General features: G+C 39.0%; 1 protein-coding gene across 1 annotated transcript in view; it reads right to left on the minus strand.

Moving 5' to 3' along the window:
* Positions 1-415: 415 nt before the first annotated feature.
* The window catches only part of SH3BGRL2 (SH3 domain binding glutamate rich protein like 2), a 45881-nt gene continuing 20863 nt past the window's right edge, over positions 416-25433 (minus strand). Inside the window, exons 4-6 of the mRNA XM_085218442.1 lie at positions 21169-21354; positions 6153-6233; positions 416-5050 (exon numbers count right to left, since the gene is read on the minus strand). Coding sequence (XP_085074568.1) covers positions 5042-5050; positions 6153-6233; positions 21169-21354 — 276 coding nt within the window. The 3' untranslated portion in view covers positions 416-5041. The remainder of the gene's footprint in view (positions 5051-6152; positions 6234-21168; positions 21355-25433) is intronic.

Genomic DNA, 25433 nt, shown 5'->3' on the forward strand with positions numbered 1-25433 from the left:
AGATGTAATTTTAATTAGAAAGTGCATAATTAAATGATAAAAATTGTATATATGAACATATTAGTGTGCTGCTCATATCATACTTAAAAGTAAATGAGCTATATTAGTTCCTACAGTACATCATTCACCTCTGCCTCTTCACAAACTACATTCTTCCTTCCTCTTCTCATTAGCACACAAATTAAGAGCAGCAAAAAGACAACAAGCCTTCAGCCCTATCTCTTCCAGGCACTGTGGCATAGAGAGGGCTGCATGCAGCTCCCAGCAGAGCTGCTGGCCAAGCCACCCGTCGTTTCCATAGCATCAATTATCCCAAGCCACAGCACCGGGCTATCACCAGAGGGAGCTGCAGCAAGGACAAAGAGCGGCGTTTCGCCGTAGTTTTCATTGGCACACACAACGCAGTCCAAACGCCTTTTCCGAATTACATTTTTTATTAGACGAGCACAGTTTTAATACATAATTTAAAACTCCACGTGTACACAGTCTAGGATGCAACGTGTTCCCTCCCGCGCCGAGCTACAGAACACCGAGGCCGTGTCGAGGCGAGCACCAGCTCTGCTTTGCAGTGTTACAAGCGGTGGGGAGCAGGAGCTTTGCACACAGGTCTGCGCAGGATGGGATGAAGCATATGAGGATGAGGCAAAGAACAGGATGAAAGGAATGAGGTGGATCTGCCCTGGCTGAAGGAATGCCCTCAAGAAGCAGCTCTCCATTTCCCCTCCCAGATTCCTCAGGGTGAAGAGGCAAGCAGCTCGTGCTTACATCTCCCTGCACTGCGCACATTAAGCTGTAGTGAAACTAGTGGGGAAGTTGCATAAAACCGATGGGATTTGGCACTACCTGGTGAAAATCCCAGTGTTGTGCTCCTGTGAAGGCAGTTCTCTTGCCGCAAGTCACTGCCTGAAGTCTCAGGCTTCCACTTTGCTATCACGGGATTCCAACAAGAACTGGACTCCCTAAATGAAAGGCCTGACAGGGGTGGGGGGAACTGGGAGGGACAACAAAGAAACCCACAAAGAGCTGGCAGCCTCCTTCCATTTCAGTGATAACACTTGGGCTGCTCAATGCTTCCATAAGAGAGTTATTTTAAAGCACAAAGATGGATTTAGGGGCTTTATTCCACATCCACTTCCTTGGAAGGTTTGATTCTAAACAGTCAAAGCACGTCTCTTGACTCAGGCCACAAAATCAACATACTGATTTATTAAAAAAATAGTGATAATAGAAACTACCTCTTTGTGAGTTCAAAGCTGAGCACATCTGAGAAGACCCTACAGTAACAGTCCCCTCTCTGGCAAGGCACTATCCAGCAGTGTGTGGCACAAGCAAAAACATCTCTATAAAGCCACTGATACAGTGAACGTGTGCATGCACATAGGCCCACACAACCACTTCAGCTAGGTATAAATATTTAAAGTTTAGCTCACACTACTCTCTCCCTTAAAAAGTGGGGTAATTACAAATATTAGCTAAAAATTGGGATCACCTCTATATGCAAAATATCTTAAACAAAATTAGGAATTTTCTATTTCTTTCAATAAATGGCTCATTTCCACAGAACTTTTCCATTATCCAGTAGTTACATCTCATTATTACAAAACTGGTTTAAAAAATTCCAGATCATCTTGTGTAACAAACTAGAACTCTACTTGCTTTAATTACAAAAATAAGGCTGTTGCACAACAGACAAAATTCACATTCAAGCAACATATATGCTTTCTGGCTTTTAGCTAGCCGCTCGTAATTCAAAAGCAAACATTCTAAGGGACTTACACTGCCAATCCATGCAAACAAGCAGGATATCTTGGAGCTAGTGTTGTCCACCATACAACTGATTATACACACAGGAATGCTCTGAAATAAGCTACTTTCACCTTTTGGCTGCAACAGAACTTGCTCTCCATTGAGCTGGAGATTTCTATTCTACAATTACCAAAATTCAAGAGGAATTCTGTAAAACTAATTTCATCCCTGGAGAATTCAGCAAGATATTGCCTTTTGCAACAGACTGCCAGGGATTTTCCCTGGGATTATTTAAGTGGATTTACTCACTTGTGTGATTTTTTCAAAAGTGGGACTTCAGGCAGTTTTCTAAGTTTACAATATATCAAGTACATGATAAATCCAGGATGGCTTCTCTGTAATTAACTGTGTAATTATCTCAATTTATATCTGTATTCTTTTTCTAAGTTAAAGAATCTTAAAAAAAAATAAAAATTACTTAGAACTTGTTAATGTACAGCTCTATCTCGTGTCACATTCCCCTCTTATAGTAAAGGTCAAGTCTCATGAAAATATGGGATTGGTGACAAGAGTGAAATAATAACTTACAACATACAACATAAATCCTAAAAATGCATATACATACACTTGTATACAGACATACATACATATGAATGTTATCAACCCCCATTAAGGGGTCCTCTAGAGAAGGTGCTCTAACCAAGACTTTGTCTAGTAAATACCACCATGGACATGAAATCTGTGTGTGCTCTTGCTCCATCTAGCTCCCCTAGCTAAGCTGAGGAGGTACCCAAGGGTCCAAAGAGAGACCAAAAAGGTCCAAACATTTATGGATGGATATCATTTTAAAGCTTAACATCTCCTTTTATAAAGCTTTCTTGCCTTTGTACTAAAGGGAAAAGTCACACAGATGTAAGCAGCTTGTAGCTGAGACAACACCAAAAGGAAGGTAACCTGTTCTTTATTCCAGAAACTGGTAGTCATGAACATCGCTCAAATCATACCTCTATTATCTTGAGTACTGTCTTGTCCAAAATCTGAGAATCTATCATTCAGCATCTTTGGCAGGGACTTGGAGAAATATCTACTGTGTACCCTCAGTAAAACTGCAAACAACATAGAACTTGAGAACTTGAGTGGCTGGCAGAGCTTCAGTCCAGGGATCTCAATAGCCACGAAGACTGGGCTAACAGAAACCTCCTGAATTTTGAAAAGGATGAAAGCAAATTTCTGCCCTCGAGGTGGTGACCGCGGGATTCGATGAAAGTCAGGTTGGACATAAGCCAGCAATGCACTACTTGGTACTGATGAGTGCTACTTCTGAAACATTTTATCCACTTTTTCTCAAGTTGAAGAAACTGGAAAGAGTAGCCCTCCACCAAACCAAAGCAGCCAGAGACCTGAAACACAGAGTCTATGAAGAGAGTTTAACAAAAATTTAACAAAACTGCGTTTGTTTAATCTATCAAGATGACTAAGAGGTGATCTTATGGTATCCTACTACTATCTTGGGATCCTACTACTATCTTGGGTCACAAAAAGGTGGTGCCAAACTCTTCCTGTGAGAGCTGGAAGAGAAAGCAAAGGAATAGCTACAAGTTACTACCTGGGAGAACAGGCTGGATGCTAGGAGATTACTGCAGCATCAGCACTGCTTAAATAGATGGTTATGAGACCTCCATCTCTGGACGTTTTTAACACCTCTAAACAAGCCCACATCTGACCTGAGATAGTGTTGGTGTGAGTCCTGGTTTATAGAAAGCTGGACCAGATGATCGCTAGTTGTCCTTTCCAACTAACTCGTATAGGACAGCATGGTTATTGACTTTAATAGAACATGAGATTTGTTGCACAGACAGGGTTCATTTCTGACACCTTTTAGAAGAAGCTGGGCTTCAGAGATTCCGTGATTACAAAAAGGCTTGGTTGTCCTTCATTTATGCAAAGACATGAGGATGTGTGTTTGAGTAGCACTATCCAGTCATTATGAAGTCACTTAGGAATGAGACAGTTTGCAGCATAGCTCTTATTTTAACAGCCAGACTTGATTCAAAACACAGAATGCAATTTGACTTCTTTCCGGAACATGTTTTGTAATGGTTATTGGCAAGTCACAGGCCTTGCATCTGCTATGCTTGTCATTACAGTTCTACTGAAACAATCTCCACCTGGCTCCTGTTCCTCAGTTGAGCTGACTGTTGTGGCCTCGTCCAGCAAAGTACATGCTCAGCTTTCTCACTATCTTTGAGGCACCTCCACAGTTCCATACGTGGGGACATAAGTAGGACAACAGCTCGGCGACTCAGGTATGCTGACGGGCAGTGGCAAAGTGTTTACCAGTAAAGGGGACTGAATGCTCTCTCCAAAAGTATCTCTTTGACTCTTATGTGGCTAATGGTGGAGATGTAGGTTTGATTACTGGTCAATTCAAAGTTTTGGCAAAATTTCATTTTTAGACAGTCCAACTGTCCAACTTTGGGTGTTTAATCTTTCTTGGTAAACAGATAACAGAAATCTTTAGCTATGAGACCTCTTCTTTTGAACTAAGCAGTACAGCCTCACCACATGATTTCACATGCATTTCACACTATTTTGGAAAAGGAACCATGTCAAAATATCTTGCTTTGGCACCCCGTTCATGATAACAATTGTTTTTAAAGAACCAGTATCGTGAGGCAAATCAAGTTTTCATGACAAAGGTTAGCAACTGTTGTTTCTTACCATAAAAATGATCTAGCATAAGGATAATAATAAATAAATGTAGAATAAAAATACAGCAGTTACTGGCTTGAACTGAGATCTTAAGATGTTAAGATCAACAGTTTTTTTTTCTGGATAGTAGTTAGCACAAACATTCTAATAACCACCGGCATTTTAACTGTGCTGATGAGGTAATTTCAGAAACAGTAGTTGGTAGAATTAAAAACATAAGGAACCTGTCTGTATGAATTTATTCATGAATGACAGAAGCCCTGCACTTCCACTTCTTATCTTTAAACCTATGTATCTATTAGAATATCAGTGCTAGTTGCAAAAACAATCCAAAGATAGAAGTGCTACCATCAATGAGTATTTTTAAAAAGGAAGATGCGTAGCCCAGCCTTAATCCTATTTCATATACATCTTATTAACTCCACATTGGTGGGAGAGCACCATCTTATAGCAAGCAGACTACTACTAAGGATACAAGTTTGCTCTATCACAGTGATCCATAAGTGAAGCTGTCATGTGCCAAAGAACAGGGTCATTCATCCAGAAGATGCAGTTGTTGATACTTCAGAGAGGTTTTCTGGGGTTATGACTCCTATTTAAAAGAAAAGAGAGGGGGAAAAAAAGATTATTAATGCTATGAATACGTATTCATTTTCTGTGTCTGTAACTCTCACAATAGAATGTTCCTACCCCTTGTCCACAAAACATCTAAGGACACATCCCTCTGAAACAATACTGGACTGATAGAGTGTTCTAGCCAAGCTTGTAATGACAATGCTCCAGGTTTATAGCAGGCTCTTTCCCGGGAATATAACTGCATACAAGCTGCTATTTCTGATAGCAAAAGAACATCTTTTTCCTGGGACTAACTCTTCAAGCTCCAAAGCAAGGCATGCTGCCAAAATAACCTGCTTTTGTGGTTCCCTGATGAAGTTCCCTCCTACTCGTCTCCTCCAGGCAGTCCAGAAATAAACTCCTGACAGGAGAGTAACTCTGTACATACCAAAGAGCTACCATCCAGGCCTGAAGCAGCACTACTACCAACCACAGCTATATTACAGCAGCAAAGGGGAGAAAATCCTCTCCTATGTTTCTAATCTAATGCCCAAGGGTGCTTATATAGACATTTGAAGATATTATTCAGGCTTCCAGGTGACAATAAAATCTCATATATTATACTGTCCTCAACAGAAATATGTTTACTGGATTTGTATTCTGTTCTGCAAATTTGTATTATTTAAATTTTAATTATTATCCATAAAGTTTCTGCAACTCCTGGCTGCTCCATCTAGTCAGCACTTAAAAAAATAATAATGCATAATCAGTAAGTGCTGTCTTTGTTGGCCATATAGCCAACACAATGACATTTTCATGAGATAAGTTCCAGACATTCTAGTGATCAAGACTATCTCTGTCCAGTTAAAAAAGCCAGTTGCTATCAATTCACATTGATAATGTGACACAAAAATATACTTCTCAAACTTCATTATGTGAGGACTCAAATTACCTCATATGTGTATGCTTATTTTTTATTTTAAATGCTTTACTTCTCTTTGTATTTCAATTACCTCATTAACATGAAGTAATAGCTACCACGGTAGCTGTGCATCTAGATGAAAAGTTCATTCAGTTTAAGGAAAGTTCAGTCTCAATATTTCAAGAATTCCACGAAAAGTCTGCCATATTACACTGACCTTCGGTGCCAAACTAGGTTTCAGTCCAAGAAAGGAGAAGACAGTGTTGCTCTCCTTCGATTCAAAAAAGCAATCATAATCCTAGAAGAAAAGAAAAAAGAAAAAAAAAGATGAGCCAACATCTGTATTCATGTTTTCCTGCTTGATCTTCCCATGCTATGTATCAGAGTAAAGGATGATATGTAATAAAGCTCTGGAAAATACTGATACTTATCCATTTTCTCCCATGTAAACTTATTCTGAAAGGTAATGACATCACCAACTCCAAAGGAAATGAAAAAATGCATATATTCTCTAACTGAAACACCTTTCACTACTTCATTTGGTAGAGAAATATAAACATGGATTTGTATGAACAAGAAATTCATTGCAGATATATTTTTAAGTAGTTAGGTGCCTAACAATTCAAACAAGCTTCTGATGAGGTTTCCAACACGCATTTCAGCAAACAAAATACTAACATGGAAACCTCCAGCTGACCTCTTCACTTTTTCTGTGATGGAAGAGACTTCACTACAACTCTCATCCTTTGAAGTCAGCAATCTTATCTCAAATTTGGACACATCACATGGTTATAAATGAAATGTTACCATAAAGAATTGTGTTTTATAGAAAGGTTAAAAAAAAAAAAAAAAGATTCATTGTCATAACTATGTTTCTTTTAGGGTTGAGCTGCTTAAAATCAGTGTCTGATCTCAAAGTCTTACTACTGCTTTTACTACTATTGCATAGGACAACTGCTACTCTTCTAACATCAGATAAGCTGATAGACTTCAGTTTTTAAGGGAAATAGTGAAGAACAGAGCACAATTTAGTGAATTGGCAAATAGCAAGAAACTAGGAAGTTTCAGGTTTTCTTAGCAGTTTAATAAAGATTTCCTCTATGGCCACTGACAAACAATAAAAGCACCCAGTTCAGACTCCTCTCCTCCTCCACATGGTTATAAAGTAGAATATTAATACCCTACTTAACTACTTCTGACACATAAAATACTACGTAAGTGTCAGGAAATTTCAGCTATGTGCTCATCATTACGTAGCAATTATTTCTAAATATTTAAAATCAGTAGTTACATATATTTAACTTAAATGTATCCAGTAAGAGAAATCCCTTTAAATATTGACTGTGCACATGTACACTTTCAGTACAGAATAGTAACAGGTAGTCTTTGGACCTCCACATACTTGCCATCTGCATGGTAGTGGTTTGCAATGCTCCTGACCTCAAAACTTAGCGTTCCTTTTGCTCCTATCTCCTGATCTTGTTAGTTTTTGAGACCCATTTCTCACTGTAACAGTTACAGGTGCTGCTATCACTGAAATTCAACCTCAGTTTTTGCCCAGCATTATCTGCTTTGCCCACTTGTTTCCTTCCACCTCTGCCTTCTCCTGAACCTGTAAACTCACAAGCCACCCACAATCACAGGGGACCATGTAAGTTAAGTAAAATAAGCTCTAGTTGAAAAGGAAAAATTCTTTGACCTGGCTGTCATTGGAAGGCCATAATAGTGTGTAAGATTAAGAACCTTCTGTCTTCCAACCAAAGTTTACTAAAGCCTATCCTACCATCATTCGTGTTTACATTTTGCCTTCTAGCTCCTAAGTAGGAAGCAAAAAAAATGTTTCTCCAAGTGTGATACATAATTTCCAATGAATGCCACCTACTCACTTGGCCCTATGAGAAATGCCAAGTTTATTTGCTTTCACTGCCAGGGGAATTAAATGCCTGAAGGAATAAAGCCACACTGGAGCGTAGGAAATTACAGTCTCCTGCACGGATCAGCATCATGGATTGGAAAATAGACCTTGCAGACAGATGCTGCTTATCATTATGAGCACAGAACTATTACCATTACATTTTAAAATGCTAACATATGGAGATACTCGAGACAGTTACAAGTCCCTTCTTTGTTACTTTTAGGGACAACCTAACTTTTACATTCAACATACAATTAAACAGAGGAAATAGGCATATTTCCATCAATGAAAAATCCTTGAGGGTGATGAGCTGATGGTAATTTCTGATTTAACATATATCTAAAATTAATAGGCACAAAGTAAATCCAGATAAAGTTGACAGATCTCACAACGAGGCCATGGTATGAGCTGAAACGTTACTGGAAGCAAACCCAACAATGCCACGGATGAAAAGAGAGCAATGTAATCATTAAATACCTAGATGAATAATAAGCAATACTGCAGCTCTGTCAAAAGATGATCAGTTAAGCCCTTGACTTCTAAGAATAAAACCAGAAAATTGCACAGATGTTGCTAAATCTGAAAAGGATCCAGCCTGGCTCTGCTAAAGCAGATGAAAAGCCTTGAGGAGCATGAGCTGTATAAGAAAGCACATGTGAAGACAGTATGATCGAGAACTAGCCTTTTTTTTCACCCTGGGTTTATCCTTACATGTGTCACATGTCTCTGGAGCCAAAGGTAGGGAAGCAGTAGATGAGTACAACCCACAGTGAGAAAAATAAGGGCACCCTTTTGGCATTCGGGCAGGTTTAAATTGGCTTAGGCTACTCTTTATAAACCTGAAGACTGTAAGCAAGCAACCTGCAGGCAGGCAGCTACTGCAAGCATTTCTGCAGCTGCTTGGCTCAAGGCAAACATCATTTTCACAGCCCCCCAGGAGTTTGTTTTTTTTCCTTTCAAGAGCACAAACAGTTTTCATGAGCCTCCAGTGACTTGTTTGCCTCAGAAGTATTCAAGAGCAGACTGCTCAGTTGAGTCCTCATCTTGCATCACATTTTTAAGTCCTATTTTTTTTTTTCCTAATCCTGATGTCTCAATCAGCTTTAAGTCCATCACCACTTAAGACCATGTTCTTTTCATGTTTTCATAAGAAATGTGAAAAAAAAACCAGGGTGTGGAAATAGTCACAGCCAGAAAATAGCATCATAAGGATTAGAGCTACATTCCTTGCTCTGACAGTGACTTTGTGACTGGCTGATGCACCAGTATGTATGAACATTAACCTCCAGAAACCAATCATCAAAAGCTTTCTGCAAGTGCTAATTATCAATTTTTACTTCTGGAAGAACCCCTAAGTCTATCCCACATTTTTGCTGACTATCAAATCTGGACTCACTCTCTAAATAAAGACCCTGAAGGTTAACTAATGAGCTGAATTAAGAGTATGATTGCAAGAGCACAGAACCCAATGCATTAATTCATTTTAAAATTAACAGAACATTGAACAACCAAAAGGTGATCAGCTAGAAGAAATTTCTCCCATGTTCTGAAATATCTGCATTACAAAACTCACTATAATGCTATTGACACTTTTATGCTTTACTGTGGATTAGGAAGAAAAAGCACCACACTTTCAAATAAAGCAGCAATAAAATTTCAAACAGGAGTTTTCTTATTAATGTCTGCAATGAAAATATATGACCTCAAAATACTTTGAAAAAACGTTATAAAAATGCATAATAACTCTATAAAATTTGACAGAAATCACTTCGGTAAGGCAGTTTCTTAAGAGATTTTTGAGAAAAGTGATCTCAAGTACTACAGTCACAAGGACTCATCAGTTTTGCTGTACTCCTGTGTGTGGCAAGAGTTCAAAGTGAGTATCTCTGGCTTTCCTGGTAATATATGAAAGAAAACATGTTCTAAATACATCCCATCATTCACCTGACCTTTATAAGGAGAAGGTCTGTGGATATTTGAGCCAAATAGAAAGACAGTGACTGAGACTGAGGAAGGAAAATGGTGCTAAGGTCAGGCAGGAGCCCAACACATTTGCAATCTAAGGGGTTCCCCTTTAAAAAACTCCATGGGACTCCTACAGATGAAGTAACCCACCATCCATTATTTTTGGCAAGGCAATGGCTCCCTGCTCTGCACTGGGCTTCACTACCAGTAGCAGGTTACTACCATGTCCTTGCCATCAAGTCCATAGGCACAGTGGCTTTGCTAGGGTCAGCAGAGTAGTGCTGTCTTGACCCTGATACACCCATGCCCTGGAGGCACTCAGAAATCAGCTGATAATCTAAAGAATGCACAGATGTGACAAACTGGCACCCAGAGCCCCAATGCAAAAGGCAGATACGTGCACAGACAGAAATGTGACTGTATTACTTATTACAATCCTTGTGCTTCCCAGAGCTGCTAATTACACTTTATTAACATATAAAACCATGGCAAATTTAGTAGCTTATAAAATAAAGGGGAAGTGGACATGAATAATCAATGACAGAGATGCTCAATTCCCCTGGAAAAGTTGAAAAGACACGAAAATATGAGTGATAAATCATGAAGATGAGGGTATGAAAGGTTACAGAGAATAAGGAGTGCTAGGCAGGATAAAAAAATATATCTCTGGATGGTTTGAGGGGATAGAAAAGCAATGGGACAACAAATGGGGTTGGTAAATGATATTTCAAGGCAGAAAATGCTTCTTAACAGGATACCAGCCACATGACTGCTTCAGACTTAGCTTCTCATCTGTAAAGGCAGCAGCAGCTTGATCACCAAGTAGTCTGACAGGATACAGCCCCTCTGTTTTACCACCAGAGCAGTAAAGATGCAGGAGGAGCTACTGGAGAACAGATTAGCTGACATAATGAGCTCTCGCTTTGTTGAAAATAAACAAAGCTAACAATACTTAAGTTTCAACTGCTCACCTTCAGAGCAATGCAAATCCTTGCTGGCTTTTCGTGACAGTAGCATACAGCTCATCTTTGCTTTCCCTGCTCCTGTTGTGTGACTCCAACAAAGATAGAGACAGACTGTGGTTGAAAAGGTCTTCAGAAGCAAAGTTGCCCCAGGTGGTAATTCACATTCACTGCCCAAATGCTACCATGAAGCAAGAGCTGCTTATTCTTTGACCTGGTGGACAAGCATTCTGGAAATTGGGATTTGATGCCTTATTACAACACAAATGCCTTACTGCTTCCTGGCATTTATGTGGGTTTTATGCCATCTTATGCTGGTAGGAAAGCTGCTGGTCCTTGGGAATTCTCTGCTCTTTAGAAGTTCCACTTCCAGGGTAGCTCTTCTTCTCTCAGCAGCAACCACCAAGTTGTTCACAAAGCTCAACCTGGCTACAGGAGCAGCTGCATCTTGATAATGCAGACTCCTTATGTGTGCTGTATTCCTATTGCTATGAGACCAGATCATTTCAATGATGTGATTACAGACACTGCCATAAATGATGTGGCTGATAATTTGTTAACCAGGTAAACTGAGACTTGTTTAAATAACACTACAATTGCTGCTAGAAAATATTTGCTGCACATCAAAGTAAAAATTGACAATGCTGTAGATCAGCATAAATAATTGTCCTCAAGGATAATAAAAGAGAGTGATGGCATTGGGCCAAAGTAAAACATTAGCACAAAGCAAATTTTGTCTGCCAGTCAGCAATTATACAGATACTGTCTATACGCTAATGCAACTGAATTGAGAACATTTTACCTCCTGCAGTTTCAAAGACAGTGAATAAAATTCTTTCCAGTAAGTTTTTTTAAAAGAGCAAGTTTTTTTTTCACTTTTCCTTTTCATTTGCAAGGAGAAAGAGGGAACTTGTTAAACATTTCAGACATATTCTTATTGTTTATCAGGTGTTCACCACACAAAGAAGTAGAAAAACAAGCAGCCTGCCAAAGTGTAGCCTGCACTACCTTTTGATGCAGATTTTTAGAAGTCTAATTGTTAATTGGACAGAATATAAAGAGACCTCTATTGCCATGCTTTTTTAACTTGTTTCTCTTTAGCAATCACTTTTTTTATATATATATGATCATGACCTTTCTATTCTTATAAGAGAGCCAAGGTACTCTTACAAGAAATAATGGGCAATTCATAATTTAAACACATCGAATGAGCACTCTGCTACTGACCAAGTGAATACTGTGGGCCACTGAGAACAAGCTGTTAGCATCCTTCCTAAAAAGGACAGCTCAGTTCTCTGGGACAGATGACATTCATTCACTGATCTGATTAGGATTACAATGGAAAGCCTTACTCAGCACAGCTCTCCTTGGAGAATGAAGATATGCACTCGTGTGTTCTCAGTATTATATAAATACACAAAACTATGAAAATCTTTCCTGCACAACATGGGACAGTCTAAACATTAGTTTTCCTCTAGTTAACTTCCTGATAAGATCTCTGGACAGGATTTTTAAAGAGCTTTAACAAAGCAATTTGTTAGTCCTCTCCCGTGGGCTAAATACTTATTTTAGTAATCTCTGCATTTGTAGCTTCCAAAAACAAAGGCTTTTATAAAAAGGAGGCCCATGTCAGCTACAGCTCTATTATTTGGAAAGTTACATGCTAAAATCAGGCTGTTAGTTTTGCCATTTATTCAACAACCACAAAAGGGTACACAGTCATCACATATCCAGGAACTAACGTCCCTCACCTCTGCATAGGGAGTCCAAGTGCAGAAGGGCTTCTCAAAATTAAGATATCAAAGTGGTAGAATGCCCACCTGGGCAGGAAATATTCCAGTGTACATCCAAGAAATATAGATGACAACAGGAATGTCACTTTTGTGCACCTTCTAGCAATTTTTTTCAGCACCTTTACAGATAATCTTGAGTAAGATCACACAGCATGTGCAGGAAGCTGACTGATCGGACCTGGCCAGCACAGGTTCATGAAAGGCAAGTCCTGCTGACCAGCTCCATCTCTTTCTATGATCAAGTGATCCAACTGGTGGATGAGGGAAAGGTCTTTAATGTAGTCTATCTAGACTTCAGCCAAGCCTTTGACTCTGTCACTCATGGTATTCTACTGGAGAAGCTGGCTGCTTGTGGCTTGAGGACAAGTAGACTTTTTGCTGGAGACTCAGTAGCTGGAGTGCTGGGCCCAGAGACTGGTGATATATGGAGTTAAATACAGCTGGCAACCAGTCACTCTGTGCACTTTGGCCACGACAACCTCAGGCAACACTACAGGCTTAGGGTAGAATGGCTTAAAGATTGTGAAGAGATTAAGGACCTGGAGGTGTTGGTCTACACTTGGCTGAACACGATCCAGCTGTGTACCATGGTTTAGTAGGCAGTATTGGTGGAAGGTGGACAGTTGGACTTAATGACCTTAGAGGTCTTTTCCAACCTTAATGATTCTATGATTTATCATGTTGTTAAGCCATTTGGACAATTTCAATATTATCCAATCTGACAATGACAGGAGTTTGAAAGGAGGGAGGGGCTGAAACACCAGAGAGTGAACTGTGGTAGTCACCCTCTCACAAGAAACCACAGCTTAAAGATATAAATTAATGTATAATGTATAATGATATAAATTAATAAATAAATGTCCTACACAGAAATTCTGCATGCACATATTTCAAGCTGATCTTGTTTCGAGGCACCTATAACTTTACAATGGACATGCCAACTACATTAGTTGATTTTTCTCTTAGAACATTTTACTTGTACTGATATCAGGATACATCTCAGAGCACTGAAAGAAAAATAATTGATTCCCCTCTTCTATTTGTTCCTTTTGGGAATGAGACTGTCAGAAACATCTTTCAACCTTTTCTTTGTTTTCTTTGGTCTTTGGAAGAACAGAAATGGCAAGGGATTAAATAAAGAAGAAAGCCACACAAATTGTAATGGTACTGCAGTGAATTAATGTAATGTTTGCTTATAAATGAACTACAACTGCTGCATCTTCAAAGTGTTTTTTAGAATTTAATTATATTAGCATGATTACAAGTGGTACAATGGTGTAGTGAATTACTTGTTTCGTTCTTCTTGTTCCCAGACCACTGCCATGGCCTTCTGTAGGTACTGCTCCAGTACACTGCTACATCCATATCCTGCACTATACTATGCACTCTCAATGTATTACTTAATGAGTTTTCTCATCCTTAGCCCGAGTCTTTTACAAAAGTCAGTAGTCAAAGTTGTCTTGATCCACTCAAGAATAAACCCCTTTTCTCCAAAAAAGTATGGCTCAATATGAAGCTTTAGTTTCATGAAAAGGAGAGCTAAGATCACAAATGAAACTGCTAGTGACCTATGTCTGCAGAACATCAATGTAATTAAAAAAAAAAAAAAAAAAAAAAGCAGTATTTTTTGCTATATTACGGTAACAGTTCTAATTTTATACTGGTCATCTTTAATTCCTTCAAACTACATAAACACTCTATATTACTCTACTTAGGAAATAGTATCTGAAAACAGACTAAGATATCTTCAAAATGTATCCAGTCTTTGACAGCTATTACCTTTAAATGATGGGATAATTTACAGGAACATACCTGCTACTTGAAACAGCTATACATAACATTTAAAAAGCAGAAAATTCAGGCTAAAACTGCAGTGCTCAGCAGAAATTTATTCTCTCCACTACAGTAAATTTCAGCAGCATTAATTATTAATCTAAACAGACATTATACAATACCTGAGCAGTTAACTAGAACTTTTATCTAGTGAGATTATCACTCTTCTGAAGGCTAAACTGGACCACCAAGTTGTTGAGTTGGACAAGATCCATGCAAGGGTGCAAGGACCTGTCTGTAGGCTTGCTGGATACCACATTAGCCTCACAGCTGTCCTGGCTCCTGAACTGAAGACCCTACAGCAGTCATGCTGGAAGGTCATTATGTCACTTTGCTTCAGGATCCAAAGAAACAGCTTTCAAGCTCTGCAAAACAAACTCCACAATGGCAGGCCAGAGCAGAAACTCTGGAATGATCTCTAGCCAGATTTCTTAAATTCTCTCTTTTCTCCTTATTAGGAGTAGTTACCAGTTTGTCATTTTACACACATAAAAAAAAAAGCATCTTAAAAAAAAAAAAAGACAGAAATTTAACAGTACAGAGAAATCACTGCAACAGTATTTGACTGCGTACTGAATAGTTTCTTGAGAACACTGTCCCCTTTCAGCAGCCTATTTTCTTTGTCTATAGGCCTTCACTGTTTTGATGCAGTTGATAGTCACATATTGCATTTCAGGGAAGGACAATAAATATCAAATATCTCTTCCTCTACTGCTGTGCCCACTAGACAGTGTATCAGTGCTTACCCTAACACACACTAAACCATCTGGACAGCTTCCAAGAGGAGAAAAAAAAAAAAAAAAAAAAAAAGAAAGAAAAAGAGAAAGAAGAGTCAGTCTGCTGTGTAAATATTTTCCCTACAACTCCCACCTGGAAACAGATTTCCTTTTAATTTTGGTTAGCCTAAATTTCAGACAATTTCACATCAGTGGCAGATTTTCTGTGTAGAAAACTATCACTGTTTCAAAGCACTAACTCGAACCTTTTTAAGGTTAAAATCAGAGTGCAGCTTCACTGGGAAATGGGTGATTTCTAATCTCCAGAACAAATCCAGGATTCACTTTGAGATTAACAAGACTGCAAATTCAATTGTGGAGATATTAGAGAACAGAAGGAGGTGTGAGACACAGGACTAAATTCAGACACCACTTTTTCAGTATTTCTGGCTTGCAACATTAAGAACTCCCCATGCCCAGTGTTCTGGCTACTGCTGATCCTGGTTGGATTTCTGTAGCTGTGGCTCTTCACCAATCAGGTGAAGAAGCTAAAGCCCTGCTCAGGGTCTACAAACCTCACTCCAGAAGCCACATGCCCAAAATTAAGGCATTTCAGTTCTTGACATCATATTATAGTCCCCCTGTGAATTTGCCCCAAATGTACCAGTCTGCAATGACCTCTCCATTTGTCTGGACTTTCCTGTGTTTGTGCAAAAAAGATAACACTAAGCAGGGTAATTATTTATCCATTCATTTTTTAAATAGTGTTTTTAACCTGCAGGATACTGAATTGTTAGTGCCACAGTCTATGCTATCAGCAGTTCTTTACATAAGAATCTGAATAACTCATGAGCAAATTTACTGATCTGGCTGTTAGAGAAATATGCAATGAGAGATAGAGCACTGAATTTTTCTTTAACTTTGAAAGCAAATAATTGAGTTAGGAAAACTTAAAAAATGAACTACAGTCTTTAATTTCTTGTTTTCTTTGGGTATGGCCTCGATAATGCACCAATGTTCTGGCTGTTGTCCAGCAGTGCTTGCACAGCATTAAAGTCTTTGTTTCTAACTCTGCTCCCCACTGCCTCCTGCAGTAAAGTTGGGAAGGGACACAGCTGAGACAACTCCCCGAGCTGGCCATTGGGTATATTACCATACCATATAAATATGTGCTCAGCAATAAACACCAGGGAGAGTTGTCTTCTAAGGTAGCCATTGTTCAGAGACTTGCTGGAGATTGGTCTGATTTTGGGATGTGGTGAGTGACTGCGTTTGCATTATTTGTTTTTTTTTCACCTTTCCTTCACTTACTAAGGTGTCTCCCCTAATCTACAAGTTCTTCTCACTTTTGCTCTTCCTATTCTCTCCCCTGACACGCTTGGAGTGTGAGATGAGCAAGCAGGTGTGCTGTTGCTTGGTATTGACAGAGGTTTACCTATAGCAGTCTGCTTTGGCACTTGAACAGGGACTCAAGATGCGTTCAAGACAGTAGACTTGATAATAGTGTTCTAGAATAAACTTTTTACCTAGCTGTTACTTGGCAGGCTCTTACTGCTGCTGATCACAATGCTGACTTGTCTGTTCTCAGACAAGTTTCTTGTTTGCTCTCTCACTTGCTCCACTGCTTTTTCCTTTTCTTTCTGTACAAATGTGAAGGTTGTTAATGGCTGCTTTCAGCTTTTGCAGTGTTATCACTTAATTTTGCTTTGCCTGGGAGAGTTATGATAAAAAAAAATTGGCCTCCAGCCTAATCTAGTATGTGGCCCCTGCACTGCTACCATCCCAGTACTCTGGGAACCACCTTCTGGAGACAACTGGCAAATAGCTCCTTCTCCTCTAGTCCAGAAGCCACTTCATGAAAGAAGAATGAAATCTTCTGCTCCTCCAGGGCAGATGCTCTCACCCACGTCACAATGGGCCTCCGGTTTCTTTCGTACCCCTATGTAACCAAATTGCTAAGTATTATTGTATGCACTGAAGCTGATGATGACTTCACATAAAATTAAGTAGCCAGTTGGAAATGCTGTCCAGGAACATGACATGAGAAAATCAATCCCTGGGTAGCAAGGTGCGTGAGCCTTGTAAAGGACTGGGTAAGTGGGCCAGTGACCAAACCTGAGCTAGCTTTAATGCCCAACAGTCCAACCCAACCCCTCTCCTGGATGACCACTGTAACAGATGGATTCCAAGTCATGGAAAAATGAACTGAATGGACACCTGATGGGGATTGCCCGTAGACTAACTGAATGATACTTAAGTATACATAAAAATATTTGGGGGGAGGAGGGTGTTGAGAATGTATTGGATATGTGTGACAAATAGTACAGAATAAGAAAAAGAGATTTTACTGGGTCTGGTTGGCATAGAATTGTCTTCATACTATGGTGTTTTTGGGTCTGTGACTGAAATAGCCCTGATAACACACCAGTGTTTTACTATTGCTCTGCTGTGTTTGCACAGCAGCAAAACCTTTTCCATTTCTCATTGTGCTCCCTTCTTACCTCCCTCAGTGGGTAAGCTGGGGGTGGGCAACATGTTGGGAGCATACACAGCTAGGACAGCTGATCCAAACTGCCCAAATACATACTGAATGCCAGCAAGCAATAAAACAAGGTAGCTATTACTTTTAGACTAGATTGGCACTGATTCTTTTTTCAAGGTTGTGAGTGATCACATTTGCACCACTGTTTTTTTGTTCCATCCTCTCCCTTTTCCTTTACCTATTACACTGTCTCACTGTCTCTATCTCAACCCATGAGTTCTTTTACTCTTGTTCCTCCAATTCCACACTCACTTGCCCTGGGCTGGAAGTGTGAGGGGCCAGGGGTAGAAAGGGAGGTGAGTGAACTAAGATGAAACAACAGATAGTAGAGTCACAAAAATATCCAAATTATCACAGTGTCACTGCTATGAGATAATACTGGATTATCAGTAAAATGATTTGTGTTATTGTGTGCTCTCAGCTCTTATCTAGCTTGCTCACAGGAAATAAAAAAACGATTCTCACTGAAAAAAGTTCCTATTTGAATATCCCATTAGCAAAGCTTTTTACTGAAAAAATTGGAGAGTGGATGTCAGATTAAGAAAAAGACTGATTAATGATCATATCTGCAATTACATTATTGCATGATTAAAGTGATTATTTCAAATAGTAATGACCTTTCACAGAAAAAAAACCAAACAACTGTATGGCTATGAACATGACATGTACTCAAGGTTCTTATGTCATACTCCCATGAATCCCTCTTGAAACTGTGAACAAAAGTATATTTTGCTTTTCCTTGTCTAGCCCTCATATTTTTATGGAAACAGCAAAGGATCTGATCAGTCTGTATTCTAGGTCTGCATTGTGAGTGATAATGTGCAAGTCAGAACCAGTACATAGGTAGCTTCTGGTCGTATGCTGAGACTATAGGACTGGCAGGGACAGAAAAAGACAGTGTTGGTTAATAGAGCATAGTGGATTAGAAACTGGCTGGACACAAATCAGGAATGATAAGCTTCAATTTAACAGAATTAACAGAAATTTTTGTGGTTATTTTTTAGTTTAGTTTTTAAATTATACAGTAGCATTTTGTTGTTGTTTTATATTGTGTAAAGATTAACCAATGAAAATCCTCACTATGGAAATCAAAAAGGAGACATGATGTATAATGCTTGCTGATTTTCTACAATATTATAACCTCCTTTCTAGCACTGACCTCCTTTGTTTCCTGCCTAATGTTCTGCTTCTCCTATTACCTGAGAACTTCATTAACTAACACTAGCAGGATAAATGATGAACTTTGAAGATCCAGCACATACTTTTTCCTTCATCCCAGAAAATATGTTGCTTTGGGAAAAAAATAAAATAAAAAACAAAAAAACAAAACAAAACAAAACAAACAAACAAACAAACATATTTGCTCCTTGAAGTGGTTCATGTAGCCAGTGAGGTCTAGTAAGAAGATTAACTCTGCTCAACCAGAAGAGCTATCAGCTGAGCAGACAGATTAACAAGATCATCTCACATGTTGCATGACATCTTCTGCCTCGCTAATTCCAAACTGCAATTTCTAAGACTTTTTTAAAACATACCATAAAGAAAAACTGCAAAGATGCAGAATCAATATGAAACAACTGCTTAGAGCATTGCATTACCCAAGTTCACTAAAATCACACTGAACAATATAAATGATGATATCCACAAGTGAGGAATTGCTACACAAGTGTCAAAATCCTTTCCATGTCCAGATAATTTTCTTCAATGGACATTTTATATCCTGAAGTAGGTAGGTATGAGTTAAATAGCTGAGGTAGGAGGTCTTGTTTACCTATCAGAGGGATGTTAAATATCTTGCTTCAAAAAAGCCAATTAGCTGCTAATCATAAACAATTTGGTGACAATCTTGGACTGAGAGGGAATCTGATTAATGTTGATAAATATCAAAAGGGAGGTGGGGGACAAATGGATGAGGCCAGGCTCTTCCCAGCAGTGTATATCAATAGGAATGACCTAAAACTCGAACATAAGAAGTTCCAAACAAACATGCAATGTTTAAGACATCTAGATGCCAACTTGTGCAACCTATTATTGGGGACCAGCACTAGCAGGAGAGTTGTTGCACTCAGTGATCTCTTGAGGACCCTTCCAATCTCTGCAATTTTGTTATTCTGTGTAATTTGCTTGTTGCAGAGGATCCTGAATCAGTTCTTGTGCTCTTCCTGCATTAAGCTAGCCATCACAGTGCAGGTTCTCAGCAGATCTGAATGATCCATCAGCCAGCAGCAGCTTACTTGCACTACAATAGAGTCAGATGGGAGTAAGTTAGAACTAGCTTGGATGCCTCTTCATCTCGTTGTATCCACATTTACCCTGGTCCAACTATTACAACCTAGACACAAACTTTCCTGTTTCATCCTCCTACTGAACTCACATACAAATCTAATAAAATCACTTCTTGATGCATCAAGAGTGGCACATCAAGCCTTCCTGTCTCCCACCAGACAGTTCAGTAAGTACTTTAAAACCTGCCTCCTGAAGGATATACAAGTCATACAGTTGAAGTACAAAAGAATGTAGCAAGGCAGAGAGGACAGAGCTATGATCTTTTTAAATTTTGTTCTAAGGAGAGTCTAAGTTCTGGGAAGGTTTTCCCAGACTACAAGAGAGCCTAAGACTCAGGGCTGCAGACTAAGTAGGGAAGTAAAAAATATATATAGTGCCATTCTTAATGTAATAGTCCAAGGCTACCACTTCAGCTTGCACTAGCTGAGATGTTATTGCAGCTCACACCACCAGAGAAATCACTCTACCCATCAATTTGTTGTCAGATTCACAAGCTCTCAAGCTTATTAGTTTTTCAGTAGAAAAAGTGTCAAGTTACTTTTCTTAAGGGAAAAAATAAAACTATTTTAAAAATCAAGCAGCAAATAGCATTCATTTTTCCTAGAGATTCAGACTACAAGGGTTCTTTGAGCATAAATGAAATTTGCACTACAACAGCAACGCAGAGGGAGCTTAATTTTAATAACAATATGACCCGATCTAATCAATGTTCTTATTTGTGGTACCAAAGATTTCCTTCTGTATTTTTGCTACCCTCTAGTAGCAAAGCCAGAAACCACCAGATTCCAGTGTTCTAACAAATGAACTTTACCACCAACAGGTTGTACATTAATCCAGGTACTACTGAAGAAGCTCAACAGCAAGTTTTGCCTATTTAGAAGGCCAAGAGGGTATACAATGCCTTTGATGTTGTCCCACTCTATGTTCTTATCTCTAAATCAGAGAAGTATGGATTTGAAGGTTTACTATTAAGTGGATAAAGAATTGTCTGGATGGTTGAAGCACCAGAGTGTTGTAGTCAGCTGCTCTATGACCAGGTGAAGGGGCCTCGGGCCAGATGTTCCAGTGCCTGATTTAGTGGTTGGCAATCCTGCCCACAGCAGCAGGGTTGGAACTTGATCCTTTCCAAGTCAAGCCAACCCACGATCCTATAATTCCAACATGCTAAGGTATTAAGGTATACAGCCACACTGTCCGTTGACAACTGTAACAGCTACTTACTCCACAGTACCGATCATCACTGAATATCTGTGGTGGCAATGGATTGCCTTGTGCAGGCTGCCTGTCCTCAGGAATATTTTTATACATCCACTGTCTTTTCTCCTCTGACATCGTAATATCCACTTCTTCAAACTCTATGCGATTGGCTTCCAGAAACCTCACCACATCTTGTTGCCTCTTCTTTATCTAGATGAAAGGAAAAAAAACAAAAACACAATACATCAGAGCAAGTCAACCATAACCCAGATATGTTTACAAACCTGAGTACATTCCTTCTCTCCTGTCCTACTTCCACATGACAGAAAGTCAAGTACTCAGGAAGAAAGAGGGAAATTTCTGTTTTTTCAGTTTTAAGTTCATAGACATTAAACACTGCTGTTTCTTTACAAGTTGACAAAAGTTATACCTCCTCATCCCATTTTCAGAAGGCTGTCTCTCTAGTTCCACTGTGGAATTTTCAGCCTTTACTCTTTGATGAATCTTTAAAAAGATAAATAAATGAAGTGTATGAAAACAAGAAGTAGAAATTAAAAAATATAGTTGGTTTTCAAAACCACTGGGGGCTACATTTTTGAAGCATAAAGGCAGATAGAAATGTAAGGTAAGCAACCTGGCAAGTCTGAGAAGAGTCCACTCCTATAGGTGACCATTGAGGTAGGTAGACATGTTGGCATGGAAAAAAAAACCATTAGTGCACATATTTGTTTTCCTAGACACTAAGGTATCTTATAAAAATGCAGCTCCATGATTCCCTGAACAAGGCTTGTTGAATCTTTAATTAAGAGTGTCCATCTGCATAATGCACGTGTCTAAAAATAAGCATGATTTCATTTCTTGAAAATTAATTTCACCACAAAAAAATGCAGTAGGTACATACTAAATATATGGGGTTTATTCCCTCCAAAGAGATTATCATCTTTATATGAAAGCCTAATAGAGGCAAAACAACAAAAGTTTTTAGCTCATTGCAGCTAAGGTCAGCTCTTAACAGCTCGCAGGGCTTCAAGCAGATCCATCAGGTGAAGACTATCTCTGCCTCAAACAGGATTTGATAGCAAGAAAGCAATCTTTGAAAAGAAAGTCTGCAGAGCTGAGGAAAACTAGCTATCTCATTTGTCTCAACCTGCTCTGCAATCTCTTCATTTTGTATTTTCTGCATGCACTTAATGAAACAATCTCCTTCAGAAGGAAGCTATATGCTGTGTTTTTACAGCTATAATCAACAGCATTATTTGAAGAAAAAACAGCACTTTAATAATTTTACAGTATTTCTGGAGTGTTGTATCCACACAGTTGCTGATTGGCATAAAGCCCAGGTGGATGAATCATGCCTGCGGGCATCATATGACCCAAATACTATATGGAAATCAGGATTTTTAAAGTGCACGTGCTAGCTGCTCTTGTCACACAGCCCATTGCATCCAGCTAAACATAGCACAAAATCACACATCTTTTGGAGATAACAGTGATGCTCTCATTGCTCATTTGAACTAAGAGAGTAGCCATCTCAACAAACGAGAAATACAAAAGTCTTGAATGATTACTGCCTTTCTAAGTGGGTTTGTAGCTGTTGGGTTTTTTTGTTGGTGGTGGTGTTTTTTTCTCTCTTTCTTACAGAAGCTGCACTAGTTTTTAGGCATACCATAAAAGAATCACTTTTTCATACAGAAGGCAGCTCCAAAAGTTGCATGAAAGTAATACCATATCAGTAACAGGTAAGTTACTGCATCGTCATCACTGCTGGCACTAAAACTTGGCTTCTATTGCCTCCCTAAAAATTGTGATAAGGAAATTTATGGTCAATGTAGGAACAAAGTTTCAAGAGAAGACCAAAGTCGGATTTATTTTATTTTAATGGTGATTACTAAGCATTTATTAAAATAGAAATAAGATACCTAAAGAAACATGTGGAGATGTCATTTGTTTACAATGAAATACTGCAAAAACCAACTTGAATTCTGCCTCTATGGCATTCATCACCTTCACAGGTTGGACTAGCCAGCAAATGACAGAGCAGCATCCCAATGCACAGCAGCATGCCCTCACCAAGTCTTTCAGACCTGCACTTCTCAGAGTGGCGTGCACTGACTGCACAGTGAGGACAATCCCTGGCATGCTGTGACATTCAAGTCACTCTATAAGCTGTTTGTGAGACTAAGGCAGCCTTGGGCAAAGCTCTCCATGCCCAAGCCACATTCTGCTGTATATGTAATTATTTCGTCTGCTGTCTTCCAGTACGTTATAAAGTGAACTGCAGCTCAGTTTTAAGCAGTTCCCTCACATTTTACCCTTCACACCATGAGAATTCTCCCACAATCACACACTTCCTAATCTCTCCCTTTAATTTTTATAAAACTAATTAAGATGTTGAAGGGAAATAAATTGGTGGGGGGTTTTGAGCCAGAAGATTTGCAATTCTGCACACGACATCTGCAGGAGTTATCAGCTGTGGATGTGCCAGCTGTGTAAATAGAAACAAAATGCCTTGAAAAATTTTAGGCAGAGAGGCAACATCATCTCCTCCTCCAAGTGATTTGATTGAAGTTTGTAAACTGAAGCAAGAGAAATGCTTACATTAAAAATCCTATTAAATTATGCCTTGTTGTTTAAGATTGATGCTCAGAGCATCTGTGACAACTGAAACCAGCTGATTGTTCCCCAAGAAAACCACAGGATCTTTGTCTTCCCATACAACTGGATCTGTGCCTCAGGCATGCGTCAGCCTCACAATCCTGCCTGTAGTTCTAGTTTGTGATTACTCCAAGCTAAAAAAACCTCTAGCATTCAACCAAATGAAGCCCTCAGCAGGCCAACATGCCCCAAAGGGCAATGTCAATTCCTCCTCACTAGCCTACACAGAGGACCTGATCTCCTGCCCAAAGCCCAGGGAAGATGAATGCAACCTCAGGTGACAAATTAGGTGCATGCTTTAGTCCTCTTCACGCAACTAAGCTTTGCACCTTGCTTCTTCCTGGCTTTCCAGGACTCAATGCAACTTAAAGGATCCTGAAAAAAGTGTTCATACAATCAGAAATACCATGATCACAAAACCTTAGTTTATGGCTATTTATGCAACAATTTGTGAAAGCATTTTTATCCTTACATAACAGAGTGCCTTAGCACCAAAATATTTTGCTTTTGATACATTTTAAAGTATCAGAAGATGCTGAAAGATAAACCATGAAAATAAACACCCCCTATGAAGTCTCAAACTCCTCCACACTTCATTCTATATTCCATGAGACTCCAGCTTCTATAGGCATCCTATGCATCTCATCTCAAAGCATGCAATTAAACACAGATTTGTTTTTTTAATTCCCTTGTAGTCATGAAATTTTTATTAACCATAAGCGCAAACAGGAATAGGCACTATCATATCTTCTTGTTAGGCAGCAACTCTGATTATGAAACAAAATCAGTGTCTATTTACATGATGTTCTCTCCAGCACGGTGGAGAAAATTCTAAGCTAACAGTCTGCTATGATAATCCAATGGCTGTCCTCCATGTTCTAAATCATCTACGGATGATTGTAGTCTGAACTTCTGTTTTCATGGATTTAGTCTTGCTTTTAATTTACATTTCTATTCACAAATATAAGACAGGAAAGAAACACTCAAAGATGTCTCCATTTATCCTAGCATTGGAGACAGTTTGCTTAGGTGGATTAAAAAACAGCAATAATAAACTGTGCATTCTGATATACAGAGTTGAAATGAGTTAATCACTAGTTCAGTAGCTCAATTTACCAAAAAAAAAAAAAAGCCCACCTCAGCTAATATATACAGGTCTTCTCCCCTCGCTTTCATTTCTTCATGCTGATGTGCAGCAGGTAAAGGAAACTACACCACAGTCTGATTTGCAGAAATGCTTCAGAGGCATTCTCAGGCCAGACGGGACCATCGGGATTATCTGGTCTGACCTTTAGCATCCCAGAATTAATTTCTCTTCGGAGTAGGAAGTTTCTTGCAAATTGTTTTCCCCTAAGCTCCATTCCTGAACTGTAAATGACAGAGAATCTGCAATGTTTTTTAAATTGTTCCCAAAGTTAACTGTCTTTGCTTAAAATCCCTGCCTGCTTCAATTCAGAATTCACCTCACCTATAGATTTCAGCCACTTACACTTCCATATTTTTTCTGTTAGACTGAAAAGACTCTTTTACTATAAGATTACTGTTTCCCATACAACTTTAATGAGCTCAGGTCACTGCTTAACCATCTCCCAGCTAACCTGAACAGTGACGTCCAGTAAAAACAAAATACCTAC

The sequence above is a fragment of the Meleagris gallopavo genome, chromosome 2 (assembly GCF_905368555.1).
Source record: "Meleagris gallopavo chromosome 2, MGAL_WU_HG_1.1, whole genome shotgun sequence".
NCBI lineage: Eukaryota > Metazoa > Chordata > Aves > Galliformes > Phasianidae > Meleagris > Meleagris gallopavo.